At 45.6% G+C, this 14,892-nt stretch overlaps 1 protein-coding gene across 1 annotated transcript; it reads left to right on the forward strand.

Moving 5' to 3' along the window:
• Positions 1–103: 103 nt before the first annotated feature.
• Positions 104–14,735, forward strand: Actr8 (actin related protein 8). Its single transcript, XM_028754117.1, has 13 exons — positions 104–355; positions 4,273–4,443; positions 5,563–5,673; positions 7,491–7,595; positions 7,848–8,021; positions 8,552–8,645; positions 8,864–8,996; positions 9,858–10,011; positions 10,656–10,751; positions 11,453–11,593; positions 12,286–12,550; positions 13,169–13,332; positions 14,476–14,735. Exons 1-13 carry the CDS (start codon positions 233–235, stop codon positions 14,617–14,619), a joined length of 1,875 nt encoding a protein of 624 aa, XP_028609950.1. The 5' UTR covers positions 104–232; the 3' UTR covers positions 14,620–14,735.
• Positions 14,736–14,892: the final 157 nt, after the last annotated feature.

Genomic DNA, 14,892 nt, shown 5'->3' on the forward strand with positions numbered 1-14,892 from the left:
ATTCATAGGTACCTGGGTTCAGTTCCCCATCATCACCAAAACGAAAAAGGAAAAAAGAAACTCAAACCCTGTCACGCCCTCGTTCCCAGAATTCTCTAGGGGCGACGCCGGCGGCGGCCATCTTGACTGTGGGCAACCGGGGGACGCTGCGCCTGCTCGCTGGTTCCCCTCTGCTTGCTGTGGCGTCGGTGTTTCTGAGCCCCGCGGCTAGTGGTGGTCGGCGGTGACAGAGATGACCCAAGCCGAGAAGGGGGACACGGAGAACGGGAAGGAGAAGGGCGGGGAGAAGGAGAAGGAGCAGCGCGGCGTGAAGCGGCCCATCGTGCCCGCATTGGTCCCCGAGTCGCTGCAGGAGGTGAGGTGCCGGGAGCTGGCTTTGGTTAGACCAGGGCTAGCCTGGGCCTCTGCTGCTGCCGGGGGGCCCAGGGGCTGGGCGTAGCCGGAAGCGTTCGGGTCCCCTCCCCTGAACGCCAGCCTAGGTTCCTTGAGCGAAATAGCGCGGTGCAGGATAAAACCAAGTCCGCGGTACGCAGCCTTCTGGTCTCAGCTGTAAGACGTCACGATTTAGCAACAGCCTGCCTCTTAGGGACGCCAGCAGATACTTGTTCAGGGATGGTTAGAGCTTTAGCCCGTTCCTTTGTTTGCAAATCTCACAGTGCAAATCATTTCACGTTTAAAAGCAGGGGAAAAGTAGCCTTTCCTTAAATAGACATGAAGAGTCTGTATGTCAATAACAGAACAAGTTTAAGTTAAAAAAAAAATAGAGTAGTGTGTCTCACACTCTCACTAGCCAGGGCTTACTAAGATCTAAGTAAAGGAAATACATTCCTATAGGGAACCCCACGGCAGTGCACAGCTCCCAGAAGAAATAGGGAGAGATTGGTTGTTCAGGATTTCCCGTGGACCATTTCAGAACCTTCTTCCTCTCCCATAGGTGGGCTAAATGAGCTAACTGGTAGGGCTGCTGTAAAATGCATAGTGTGGTGTGGGCTAGGCTACTTTGGAGGATCCACAATGTATCTCTTCCAGCCTTGATGGAGGAGGGCAGAGGCAGGGGGGGGGGCTAGAGATTTAGAGCGAGGAGAGAATGATTTCGAGCTATGCAAGGGTTCTCAGCATTTCTCAGCCTGTGGGTCGCAAGCCCTTTAGGGGCTGCATATCAGATATTTACATTATGATTCATAACAGCAAAATGACAGTTATGAAGTAGCAACAGAATAATTTTATGGTTGGGGGTCACTACAACATGAGGAACTGTATTAAAGGGTTGGAGCATTAGGGAGGTTCTGGGGAAGAGACCTGCCTGAGAATCTTGGGTCTGGAGAGGATGTAAAGGATTGGAGACATGGCTGTTTAGAATTGAGAAAGACTGTAGAGTTTTTCAGTGTGCACAAGCTCACAGCCTAGTCTCTTCATTGAAGGAGATGGAGAATTTTGGAATGGGATGCTGACCCCATGGTGTTGTGGGACATCATTTTCAGTTGCAGAGTTTACATCTGAGAGCCACTCAGTTGTGTTACCAATAAAAAGCTCCCCCCGCCCAGATCTTACTGTTTTAAGCACGTTTAAGTTTACAATTTTATGTTGGGTTTCAGATTGGACAGTTAGCATTCTCTGAGGCCACCAGTTCTACATCCAAGCTACACAGTTAACTCGGCATCCTCACAAGGACTTGATGAGGTGGGAACTTCATCAGAGCAAGGGGCAGGCTGAATTTATAGCATATCTTCTGGTCCCTTTTCTACGCCCCAGTGAGTTTGTCACATGCTTTGACTATCTCATACCCTCTGTGGCACTTGTACTTCGTGGACTTTCCTCAGTCTTGGGTTAAGTAATGAATAATTCCCAGGAAATGATGAGTGGAACATATTGCTAGGTCTCTTTCCTAACATTAAAATACATAAGTACTAAAAATAGTAATTGTTCATACATAACTGCATTTTCTACATTTTCTTAATCCACACACTGCAGCCCGTGGGTCTTTGATAAAGTCCAGGTGTTCCTGATGGGTAGCAGCCTTATGTGTTTTCCCCAGTCCATTGGCAGATGTCCTCCATGGCACAGTGACACCATGTACTGAGACAGGGTAGAAGACAAGACAGATGGGCCCTCTTCACTAGGGTTTGTTGTATGTCATGGAAAGGAGGAAGGCTATAAGATCATATATTATGAGGGGACCACCAGACTTACTCTGGGTAATTCACTCCTGAAGGGAGGAGTTAGAAGGAACTCAGAGAAGGAACATTGCCAGCTGAGGGAGTTGCGTTGCTGAAGGCTCCAGAGCCGTTGAGTTTTGTAATCAACAGAAGTTTGGATTTGAAGCTGGGCAGAGTGGCACATGCCTGTAAACCAGAACTTGGGGCCTGGGTTGAGTAGGTTAGGTAGACTGAAAGGACAACCATTCTAGAGTTAGGCAAGGGTTTGATGGAACAGGTTTGAGCATCTGTATTTGTGAGCCACAAGTATATTGTGAAAGAAACTGTGCAGCCAGGGCAGGGTAAAGGTACCAAGGAATTGGGCCGAGACTGTGGTTCTCAATAAATAGCTTTGTTTTCTTTCTTTTTAATAGAAGCTCTTTTAAAAAAAGAATCATTCTAAAAAAATTATGTGCCTGGGTGGTGGTGGTGGTGGTGGTGGTGGTGGTGGTGGTGGTGGTGGTGGTTGGGTGCACATGTTAGTGCAGTACCTGTGGATCCCAGAAGAGGGCATCAGATTCGTGAAGTTGGAGTAAGTGGTAGTGACCTGCCTGACATCCGTGCTGGGAACTGGTTCACTGCAAGAGCAGTACTCTTAACTCCTGAGCCATCTGCCCATTCCAGATTCCCTGCTTTCAGAGGCATGGCCAGAGTCTGTCCTTCTCTTACTCTTTGCTGAAACTTTGCATACCTCAACAAGTTTGGGGGATGGAGGGGTGGGAAGCAGAAGTTTTCCCAAACAAGCGTGAATTCTCTCTCGTGAGAGTTACAGACTTAAAATAGTTATTCTGTGAAAGCCGCAGCAATCACCTTACTCCTTTGGATTTGTGCTGTGATGTCAGTTTTCCTTCACTGTGCTGACTTACCAGGACAGAGTTGTAAACTCTGACTTTGAAGCCCAGGCTCTTGGCAGATCAGGCAAACAGCGCACGGAGAACATAGGTGACAAACCCGTGTCAAGTTGTTGATGAATGTTGCTTCCAGCATTGTGACGCAGGCGTTCTAAACTGACATTATGTTCTCCCTTGAACTCCTCAAGCAAACCTGAACGATCGTATTAGTCAGCACAGAAGCTTTTTTAGTTAGCCAATTCCTAAGCCTCCTGGAGCTTCTGGGGTCTAACGGTCTGTAGGGAAACCTTAGCCCTTCCTCTTCTGTTCACTGCCCCGATCTTTCATCCATGTGTATTTCTTACTAAACAGAAAGTTCTCTGATATAGAGATTCAGCCTAACTACCATTCCACCTACATTTTCTGCCATACAAATGCTCAGTAATTATGTATTAATTTGTACTGGACGATTTTGGTTTTTATTTATATAAGTAAGAATTTATGAAGTATGTACCGGGAGTCAGCTCAAGGGAACAGAACACAAAGAATTTGCATTAGAAGAGCAACTGTAATCAGATGCCTCTCAGCTCCTTACTGAATGGTTTTCTGGCTTTTCCGTCCAATAGTCTTTGCTGGCTTATGTCAACTAGACATAAGCTAAAGTCATCAGAGAGGAGGGAACCTCAACTGAGAAAATTCCTCTATAAGATTGGGTTGTAGGGCCAGGCAGTGGTGGCGCACACCTTTAATCCCAGCACTTGGGAGGCAGAGGCAGGCAGATTTCTGAGTTCAAGGCCAGCCTGGTCTATAGAGTGAGTTCTAACACAGCCAGGGCTACACAGAGAAACCCTGTATCAAAAAACCTAAACAAAAAAAGATTGGGTTATAGACAAGCCTGTAGGGCCCAGCCTTTAGTAGGTGGTGCTGTCCCTGGGCTGGTGGTCCTGGGTTCTATAAAAAAGCAGGTGGAGCAAACCATGAGGAGCAAGCCAGTAAGCAGCACCCCTCCATGGCCTCTGCATCAGCTCCTGTCCTGACTTCCCTCAGTGATGAACAGTGATGTGGAAGTGTCAGCCAAGTCAACCCTTGCTTCCAAACTGCTTTTGTCATGGGGTTTCATCACGGCTGTCGGAACCCTAACCAGAACATAGTATTTGCAGGAAACATCCTATGATGTGTTCCCTGTGTGTTAGCTAACCTATCACCAATGTCTTCCTAAGTTTACATTTGTTTTTCTCTGTCTGCAGCAAATCCAGAGCAACTTCATCGTTGTCATACACCCAGGTTCAACAACTTTAAGAATCGGCCGAGCCACAGATACACTTCCAGCCAGCATTCCTCACGTCATTGCACGAAGACACAAACAACAAGGGCAACCACTGTACAAGGACAACTGGCTCCTAAGGGAAGGACTAAATGTAAGTCAGAAAGCAGGAGCTGGGGATCCACCTAGGGTTGTTTCCATGGTGAGGAGTAGGGAGGGGCTTAGATCCCCAAGTATCTCTGGGAAACTTGAATAAAAATCTTCAGAGTTCTACTTTTTAAAAATAATATCACTCAGGGTTGCAAGTATAATTTTCATGGTTTCATTTCCTGTTACTGTGATAAAATACCCTAACAAAACAACTCATAGAGAAAGGGTATATATGTTCACAAATTCAGGCTACAGTCCACCTTCATGGGGAAGTCAAGGTGGTGGGAACTTGAAACAGCTGGTCACATTCACAGTCTAGGGCCAGTTGAGAAACAGACGTGTGTGTGTGTGTGTATGTGTATGTGCGTGTATGTGTGTGTATGCGTGCGTGTGTGTCTGTGCCCACTTGTGCATGCTCAGCTCAGCTCAGCTCACTTTCTCAGCTCTTAGTTCAGGCTCACTGCCTAGGGAATGCTGCCACCCAAAAAATTAATTTACAGTATTAAAGTAACTTGAAATATTTATTAATTTGCCAAAAATATGTAAAGGTCTGTGATATTGTTACAGAATCAGAAAGATAAGCATTATATGGAGGTATGAAGAGTCTCTTAGATACTTTTATTCTGAGACAGGGTCTCACAATGTAGCCCCAGCTTACCTGGTATTCACTGTATAGACCAGGCTGGCCTTGAACTCATAGCAGTCTGCCAGCCTCTGCCTCATGTGTACCACCATGCCTTGCAGTGATTTGAATGGTGCTGAACATTTTTATCGATCACAAGACACTTGAAGTTATAGGCTTTTTATCAGAGTTCCATTTTGACTTTTTATTTGTTTTGTTTGTTTGATTGATTGACTTTTGGAATAAGATCTGTCCTTATTGTCCAGGGTAGCTTTTTATTACAGATCTCCTTATTTCGGCCTCTCCAGTACTTGGATGCTGGCATGCACTGCCACATCCAGCCCTGGCATTCTTATGTTACCATGTCTAAACAAAGATTAAAGAAATGCTACTTGTTGACGAGACATAATCTGTCCGCTAACGGATGCATTGTAGCATGCCTTGTTGGTTTCTCTTTTCACTAAATGTTTTATACTGATTGTGTTTCATTTTTCTCTCCAGAAACCTGAAAGTAATGAACAAAGACAAAATGGCCTTAAAATGGTGGACCAGGCAATATGGTCTAAAAAGATGTCAAACGGTACAAGGCGGATCCCTGTGTCACCAGAACAGGTTCAGTCAGCATTTCCTTCACATTTAGTATTTTTCCACTTCTCTTGATGTAGCTATGTGTTGCATAACAGTAGGATGTGTCATACATCCCTGGAGGAGTTTGTTGTCCATACAGCAGCGCCTATGACAGAAGACTAGCTAGTGTGTCTTCTGCACACCGGGGCTCTATGGCCCAGTCTATTGCTCCAGCCTCCACAAGTGTACAGTGTGCTTCTGTGCAGAATTCTCTTACCACAAATGTATTCATGTATGGCAACACTTAAAAAACAAGTAGAGTAGGGGCTGGAGAGTTAGTTCAGTAGCTGAGAGCAGTGGCTGCTCTTGAAGAGGGCCCACATTCAGTTCCCAGCACCCACATGGCTATTCATAACCATCTGTAACTCCAGTTCCTGGGGATCTGATGCCTTTTTCTGGCCTCCCAGGGCGTTAGTCAGGTATATGGTACATATACGTACATGCAGGTAAACACTCATAAACATAAAATAAAAATAAATAAATCTTTAGGGGGAAAAACAGTAAAAACACAGTATACAGCCCTAGGGTACTTGTAGAAGCCACCCTCCGTGAGTCAGGAGGGGAGTGGTGGGTAATCGTGGTGGCCTGGGACTTCATAAACACCATACACTATAAAGTTTATTTTCTTTAATGTTTTTAGTAATAGTTTACAAACCTTAAAATGTTCCATCTTTTTTGGAGAAGGGTTTTGTTTGATATGTTGAAAAACAATGCATATACAAAGAATTGAGTTGTGAAAAGGCATGGACTCAAACTAATGACTCTGTGAGAGTCGAGATTTGGGGGAGTGGAAGGGATCACCTGAACTTGGGAAATACACCCAGAGTGGTGTGTTTGTTGCCTAGGATGTGAGATATGCTTTACCAGCAGCGCCACTTTCACAGTAATGCACTGAATCGTCAGCGCCACAGAGGAGTGTAGTGTCCACTTCAGTGTTTGTTGACCTTACCCCCCACCCCCGGACATTCAGTGGCATAGGGCATCCATAGCAGGCCAGACAGGGCACACATCTGACCTCAACATGCAGGAGATGCACCGCGTGTCATAACTTTCCCCTTTCATACTAACACTTAAAGATATTGTTAGTGACAAGCATTGCGGAGCTATAAAAAGTGTTTCTTTATATCCACACTCAATAAGCTTTTTGAATTTTTTTTCCACATTTGAACTTTTTGTTAAAATTAAGACACACACTCTCCCAAGCCCACAGTTTCAAGATCACCAGTATCACTGTCTTGTCCCATGGGGAAGTCTTCATGGGCAGTAATGTGTGTGGGACAGTCCGTTCCTATGATAATTACTGTCTTCTGCATGACCTCCTGAAGGACCTGCCTCAGGGCTGATCTTTTTAAAAAATGGAGAAATAGAAGCAATACACCCCCAACAATAGGTAGTGTAGACTGAAGCACACATGCTTATTTCAGTGTCATGCGTTGTGTGTGATCGTACATGCTGTACTGTTGTATGACTGGCAGCTTGCTTCCGTAAGCATCACCACACAGACGAAGTAGTGTGCCACGACTGGGTATGTCATCAGAAGCTCCGTAATGATCCTTCAGATCCCCTGTTATATGTGGCCTGTCACTAAGATGCTGTGGTACTGGCCATAGCAGGCCTTGCATTGTTCCTTAAGTCAGTATGCAAATATGAGTTAGAATTTCCAAGAAGAAAGGGAGGAGTAGAAGGAGGGGGAAGACCAGTCAGTTTTACCATGTGTCTTAGTTTTTTGAGAGGGGACAAGGGGACTCTTGCACTGCCTCTGCCTGCAGAAGTCTAGCTTGGTGTTTGATTTCTGTTTCCAGACACGCTCCTACAACAAGCAGATGCGACCTGCCATTCTAGATCACTGTTCTGGAAACAAATGGACAAACACATCTCAGCAGCCTGAGTATTTGGTAGGAGAAGAGGTAAGAAATGTTGACAATGAATGAAACAGAAAGAAAACAGCTAATAGTCCTAAAATTCACTCTGCTGTGTCCAAACATTCTTAATCCTGATTTTGAGGAACAGAAGTGTACACTGGCCCTCTGAATTGTTAGATATTCGATGCTCAGGATCTAGAGAGTCAGAAAATACTAACTTTCTGGCCTTAGAATTTTGAGTGTGAGTCCAGAAAGCCATTAGGGACAGTTCTAACAATGTACTTCTTCCTTTCCTAGGCCTTGTATGTTAACCCACTGGACTGTTACAACATTCACTGGCCTATCAGAAGGGGTCAGTTGAATATCCACCCAGGACCTGGAGGCTCCCTAACAGCTGTTCTGGCAGATATTGAAGTGATATGGTCTCATGCAATACAAAAGTATTTAGAAATCCCATTGAAAGATTTAAAGGTGAGGGGAAGGAAATTCCTGGTTATTTGGATTGATTTTGAGATTCTTGGTGAATATAGGTATTCATTACTCGGTTGTATGTATGTAATATAGTGTCCCTGAAACATTGTCAACTTTTGGGTAGTGAGGATACCTTTTCTTCCTTACTTAATCCTGTCCAGTGATTTCTTTCCCCTTACTGCGTCATTGGCGTCTAGGTATTGCTCTGAGGCCAGTCAGCTTGATGGTGTTTGTGGCTTTTCTTTGTACCTCACTCAGACACAGTACCTCCCTGGGCTCCCATGTCACACGTTTACAACGATACTAAAGAGTCAGGGAACTTAGGTTGACCTTGGTTCTTCCTGAAACCTAGAGGCCTGGTGCACACGGTGTTTTGAGCTTTTGTTTAGGGTCTGTGTCTGCAGCTGCTGCCCTGTGTCCACAGCTGCTGCCCTGTGCAGGGAAGCCTCCATTGGGGGGTAGCATTATGGGATTGGATGTGACTAGACAGGTGTTGACACAGTCTTCTGTTCTTCACTGTTGTTCTTCAGTATTATAGGTGCATCTTGTTAATCCCAGATATCTATAACAAACAGCATGTGAAAGAGCTGGTCCACATGATCCTGATGAAGATGGGCTTTGCAGGTATGTCTGAAGTGCCCCTGACACCCTTGAAACTGCTCTTGCTCACTGACAAGGCTAACTGAACTTACCGATTTAATTAAATGTGTGTTCTGAAAGAAGTGGTGTTCCTTAGATGTTTGCCCAGAGATTTCTAGGCTCCTAAATTGAGTTGATATTTGTCCCTTGGTATCTACTGCTGTGCATCTGACTGCCGCCACTCCGCCTCTTTTTAATGTCAGGGATTGTAGTCCATCAGGAGTCTGTGTGCGCTACGTTTGGAAGTGGCTTAAGCAGCACCTGTGTTGTAGATGTTGGGGACCAGAAAACAAGTGTGTGCTGTGTAGAAGATGGGGTGTCTCATCGGAACACACGGTAAGGACCTTAGCAAGTACCATTTCCTAAATGCTCTCCCATCACAGTCTGTTTAAATCTACACAGGCCAGACATTACACATGAGATGAAGTCTGCACAGGAATCCAAAGAGACTGGGGATATAATTTCTGGCAAGGCCAAATTTATGCAGATGATCTTGTCCTTAGCTTTCCAACTTACATTCACGTTTGTATTTCCCGAGAGCCATGGTGTGTTGTGCAAGTTGGCCCTGTGGCTTTTATATGGTCGTTTACTCTGAAAAGCTTTATTAAGCAAGTCTTTTAGAAACAAACCAGGTTTTTTCAGGTCTAAATTCTGTAGCGTTTTGAATATCTGATTTCCTTATGGCGGTGCATGGAGTTGAGTGATGATGAGGGACTTGCTCGAGGCTGTCTCCTTGTGACGTCAGTAGTGCACATGTGAATATGATGAGCACTGGAACAGATCTGCGTGTCTAATTCTGTAGTTTTTGAACTACAGGATAAGTGAAAAGTCTGTCTCCTCCCACCATAACTGTGTGCCTTTCAGAGACCATCAGCAGTGGGTCTGTCACCGAGCCTTTCTCCCATGTGCATCTTGTTGTCTGTGCCTGATTTCTTATATGCTAGTGAGTGAAAAGCCAGTCTGCCATGTGGTAAGCATGTTGATCTGTCCACAAACCCGTCTTAACTTTGTTTTTCTAGTCCGGAATACTTCTTTGCAAGCAACTGGCTGTTCTAGGTGTTCCACCGCTCATTTTGGCTAGAGTTCTAGTCTCATCTAACTGGTCTTTTAGTTCTTACAACAGATATTTTTTTAAAAACATGCTGTGTACCTTCTAAACTGACAGATTAACCATCTCCCCTTTTCTCTTAACTTTAGGCTTTGTCTGGCATATGGGGGCTCAGACGTGTCAAGGTGTTTTTACTGGCTCATGCAGCGAGCGGGGTTCCCTTACAGAGAATGTCAGTTAACAAATAAAATGGATTGCCTCCTCTTGCAGCACCTTAAAGAAACCTTTTGTCATTTAGATCAGGTACGAACAGAATTAATATTGTTGATTATTTTCGGTTCCAGGAAAAATGTAAGCTATTTAAAAGGGACTTGGACTTTAGCAGTCCCATGCTATCTGTCCCTGTGACCTGGTAAAGCTGGGAAGCCAAAGCTCTTCTGCTGTGCAAGTGCTTGGGTGGAGTCAGGGCTTTGCCCTAGGACAAAGGCTGATGGGAAATGAACAGACCATGGAAGGAGATAGGTGCAGATGTTCAGTGAACTGTGACTTGTGTACAGTGTATTATCCAAATTTAATCATTTCATTGTATGTGGATTGCTTGAGTTTTAAACTTTATTCAGGAGATACAATTGTGAGTCTTACAAACCTTGACAAACTGTAAGTGTTTCAGCTTTACAAGCTCGACAGGTACATACATACCCTGTCGAGTCCTTACTTACACCGATGTCTATCAGTAATGACAAAGCCAAAAGAGTACAGGTGGCAGAAGTCTCAGAAATTAAACAGAGAAGTGAGGTACAGCTGAGCTCTTGTTTTATGAAGTTAGGGGTAAGTGGTATAGAGTTGAAGCATAGCCACTTTATGTGTGGGCTGGTACAGTGGAGAGGCTCGTGTAGAACTGGAGGGGTTACTCACACTCCTACTGACAGCATCTTTCCTGGAATCAGGACATCTCCGGGCTTCAGGACCATGAGTTTCAGATTCGGCACCCGGATTCCCCTGCCCTGCTTTACCAGTTTCGATTAGGAGATGAAAAGCTCCAGGTAATCCGGCAGGCGTATGTGTTGGTGGGTAGACAGAAAGTCATCCCTATTGAGTGAAACAAGGAAGGAGCATCCTCAGAGAAGACTGCCAGTGTTGAAGTCAGACTGCCAGCTCCCGAGTCATTATTCCCCAAGCCAAAGTAGTCCCTGTTAGAATACAGATTAGAACAGATCTGTGCCCCTTCTTTTCTAAATATTGCATTTTAATCATGTGTATATGTGTGTGTGTATGGGAATGTGCATGCATGTGTGCAGGTGCCCAGAGTCCAGAAAAGGGTATCAGATCCTGGGGCTCAAGTTAGAAATGGATGTGAGCTGCCAGGGTGGGCACTGGGAATGAACTTGGGTCCTCTGCCAAGAGTACTCTTAACTGCTGGGCCATCTCCCCAGCCCCCGGCTCCTCTCTTAACTATTCAGAACATGGTGGGTTTTTAGGTGGCCACTGTTCTTGCTAGGGAATCATAAAGTAGATTCTAAGGCATTTACTTTATATTTGCTTTGAGAGTCTCACATGGTGTCTTGACACTCATCCAATCGGATTGTGAGTTTTCTAGTCCGTTGTGCAATCTCTTTCCTAGAAGGAATGCTGCCCAATGTGACATGGAGCACCTGCTTGGTGGCTTTTGTCTGGGGAAGAATGAAGCTCCACCCTTTCCCAGGAGACACCATCTTTCCTTAAGCATTCTCCCTTCCATGCCCAGGCTCCCATGGCGCTGTTTTACCCAGCAACCTTTGGGATCGTCGGACAGAAAATGACAACTTTGCAGCACAGGTCCCAGGGAGATCCCGAGGATCCGCACGATGAGCATTACCTGCTGGCCACCCAGAGCAAGCAAGAACAGGTACACAGCAGCTCCACCGCCGGGAGAGGAGGCGTCTCCTCCCTTTACCCAGAGTTAACGGGTCCTTGTGATCGGTCAGCTTCAGCAGACCACTTGGTACCGTGTTAGAACAATATTTGAAATTGTATTTATTCTGTACTTAATACAGAAAATATTGCTGTAGGCAGAAAGCTGAATTGTTTGTTTGTTGGGCCCAGTAATCGGATGTCTATTAAAGGACATAAACTCTAGTTCTTAACTGCTAGTCTGGTATTAGCAGCTCAGGGCAGAGACTTGGGGTTGAGACCTTGCTCATCTTTGTTCCTGTCCTAAAGATAAGAAGAAGAAGGTAGGTTGGATCTGAAAATGAGGATTCTGGAACAGCCACTAGCCTCTGACTCCCATTGACATACCCAGTGGAAAGTCAGCTCAGGGAGGGTCTGATATGTCACCATTTCAGTTTGAGCCCACTGACAGATAGTAAGGGTCTAGAACCTGCCCACATGGCCAGAGCCTGCTGTGGCCTTGGCAGAGCATCCTCACCCGAATGCCCAGCTTGGGCATACTTGAGCATGGGTACAGGGTGTGTGTGTGTTGTTAATTTTCTCTTCTGCTGTTCTGAGGTCATAGAAGGGGAGACTCTTGATTAGACAGCACCAGCAATGTCTATTGTGTTCAGACCATCATCGACTGCTTTTTCTCTTAACTTACAGTCTTCAAAAGCCACTGCTGACCGCAAGTCTGCATCCAAACCCATTGGATTTGAAGGGGATCTTCGTGGCCAGTCCTCTGACCTTCCAGAAAGACTCCATTCCCAGGAAGTGGATTTGGCTTCTTCACAGGGAGACTGTTTGATGGCCGGCAATGAGTCCGAGGAAGCCCTCACTGCACTGATGTCCAGGAAGACTGCCATCTCACTGTTTGAGGGGAAAGCCTTGGGCCTTGACAAGGCCATCCTGCACAGTGTAGACTGTTGCTGTAAGCTCACCCTGGGTACCAGTAGACAGTGTGGGTGCAGAGAAGAGAACTGGGTCAGTCTTCTTGTGAAGTGCAGCATTTTCTCAAAAATCAAGCCTGCTCCATCCTTGCCTTGCCAGAGACTGGGGACACAGCAATGCAGTGCAGGTGGTCCCTGGCCCTGTTACAATTGTTCTGCCAGTTAGTCTAGCGCTGGTGATGGAGATTAACACAATCATGAAATTACAGCTCTGGTACATGCCAGAGTTGAACTAAAGAGTCCCAGCTGGGTTTCTGATCAAGACTTGTAATAAGGAATTCTTCCTTCTCTGGAGGAGCTAGACATGGCTTTCCTGAGTCATGTGAGAAATGCAACGGATACCTGGAGGGTTAGCATTCAAATGCTGTGACATCTGTGCTGAGGAAGCCTGCAAAGCCAGCGTGGTTAGCCAGGCAGTCCATACCACACAGGAACCCCATGGGCCTCGTAGGAGGAGCAGGATGGGAAGTGGGCGGCTGGTCCCCGTGTGTAGTGTTGAGAGTGGATCTGGGGGCCAATCCTTGAGGCTGTTGGGTTGTTGACGTGGCAGTGGATTGGCTTTTAGGTGGGTAATTGGCAGGACGCCACTATCTTTTCAGCATCCGATGATACCAAAAAGAAGATGTATAGCTCTATCCTGGTTGTAGGAGGCGGCTTGATGTTTCATAAAGCCCAAGAGTTTCTCCAGCACAGAATTCTCAACAAAATGCCACCTTCATTCAGGAGAATTATTGAAAATGTGGATGTGATCACGAGGCCTAAGGTGAGTTGTTTTCTGATTCAGGTGGGACAGTACTCAATGAGACCAGCATGGCTATATCTGTCATGTGCAAGGAGAGACCCAGGGGGGCAAGGCCTGTGGATGTGACTATCAAGGACCTAGAGAAATGTGAGCATGACTTTCAGTGTCACAGGAGTGGCCGGAGCTCTGGACTCAGGGCTAGATTTCTTTTGGTTTGGTGTTTTTAAGATTTTATGTTATGTGTTACATACATGTATGTCTGTGCCCGCATGTGTACATGGTGCATGTAGAGGCCAGAAGAACAGCTCACCTGCGAATGGAGTTAAGGTAGTTATGATCTGGTATGTAGATGCTGGGAACTGAACCCAGCTCCTTTGGAGAGGTGGTTATTAACCTCTCTGTACCATCTCTTCAGCCCTGACTTGGTCTTTTGAGATACACAAACTCACTGCGTGGTTAAGGCTGGCCTTGAATTCCTGATCCTCCTGCTGCTACCTCCCAAGTTTGGGCGTTTTCTGACATGCCTGGCCAGTGTTAAGACTGGCTTTCTTTTTCTGGTCTCTTGACTTTAGCTTTATGAAATCTGTAGGTGCATCAGGGCAGGTTTACTCTTGCCCTGAGAACAAGAATTGTTCCCTATTTTTGGTCTGGGGACTGAAGATCTTCAAAGACTTTTTTTTGGCTTGAATTCCTTTGAAAAGAAAACACAAAGCCAGGAGTTTAGAAATAAGTCCTGTCTGTATTTGGAACCCATGGCAATGTTCTGATATGTTTTCTTTTGAGGGAGGGGCCTGGGGGGGCTTCCTCTCTTGGCATTTCCATGGACATGTACCTGCCTACAGGGCTTATTTGTGGAGTAGTGAAAGATGACATCTTGAGTATTAAAACTTGAGATGTTCTCATCAGCTCTAGCAGAGCTGGGCATGTTGGGAAGTTGTGCCTTTTGTTCTGGTTGTGGTAGTTCAGGGAATTGAACCCAGAGCCTTGCACATGTTAAACAGTGCTCTGTGACCGAGGTACACCCCAGCCAGTTTTCTGCTGTGTTTCACACAGGTGTAAATCCTGGTTTGTTTGCTATTGACTGAGAAGGGGTCCCAACCCCACCTGCAAAAAATGATGTTGTATATGTCTTACCTGCCTTTGCCGAAATCTATCTTTGTGTAGGACATGGATCCCCGGCTGATTGCATGGAAAGGCGGTGCAGTACTGGCATGTTTGGACACCACTCAGGAACTGTGGATTTATCAGCGAGAATGGCAGCGCTTTGGTGTCCGAATGTTACGGGAACGAGCTGCCTTTGTGTGGTGAAAACCACAACCAGGTCTCTGGACATAAAGATTTAAAGAGTGTATATGTATTGTAAGTTATTGACCTTGAAGCTTAATTTTCCTAGAATTAAATTAATTCAATTTTGTGTTAAAGTATGACACTGATTTGAAATAATCTACTTTCAGTCAGGTCCACCCTGTCCCTGATGGGAAACCTTGCTGTCCAGTCTTCCATCCTGATGAAACTTTAAGTCTTCTGTAGCCACAAGGGGTGCTATGTGACCACTGGAAATAGCTGTGGCATTCTTCTCTT

Source organism: Grammomys surdaster, unplaced genomic scaffold (genome assembly GCF_004785775.1).
Source record: "Grammomys surdaster isolate TR1022 unplaced genomic scaffold, NIH_TR_1.0 125979, whole genome shotgun sequence".
NCBI lineage: Eukaryota > Metazoa > Chordata > Mammalia > Rodentia > Muridae > Grammomys > Grammomys surdaster.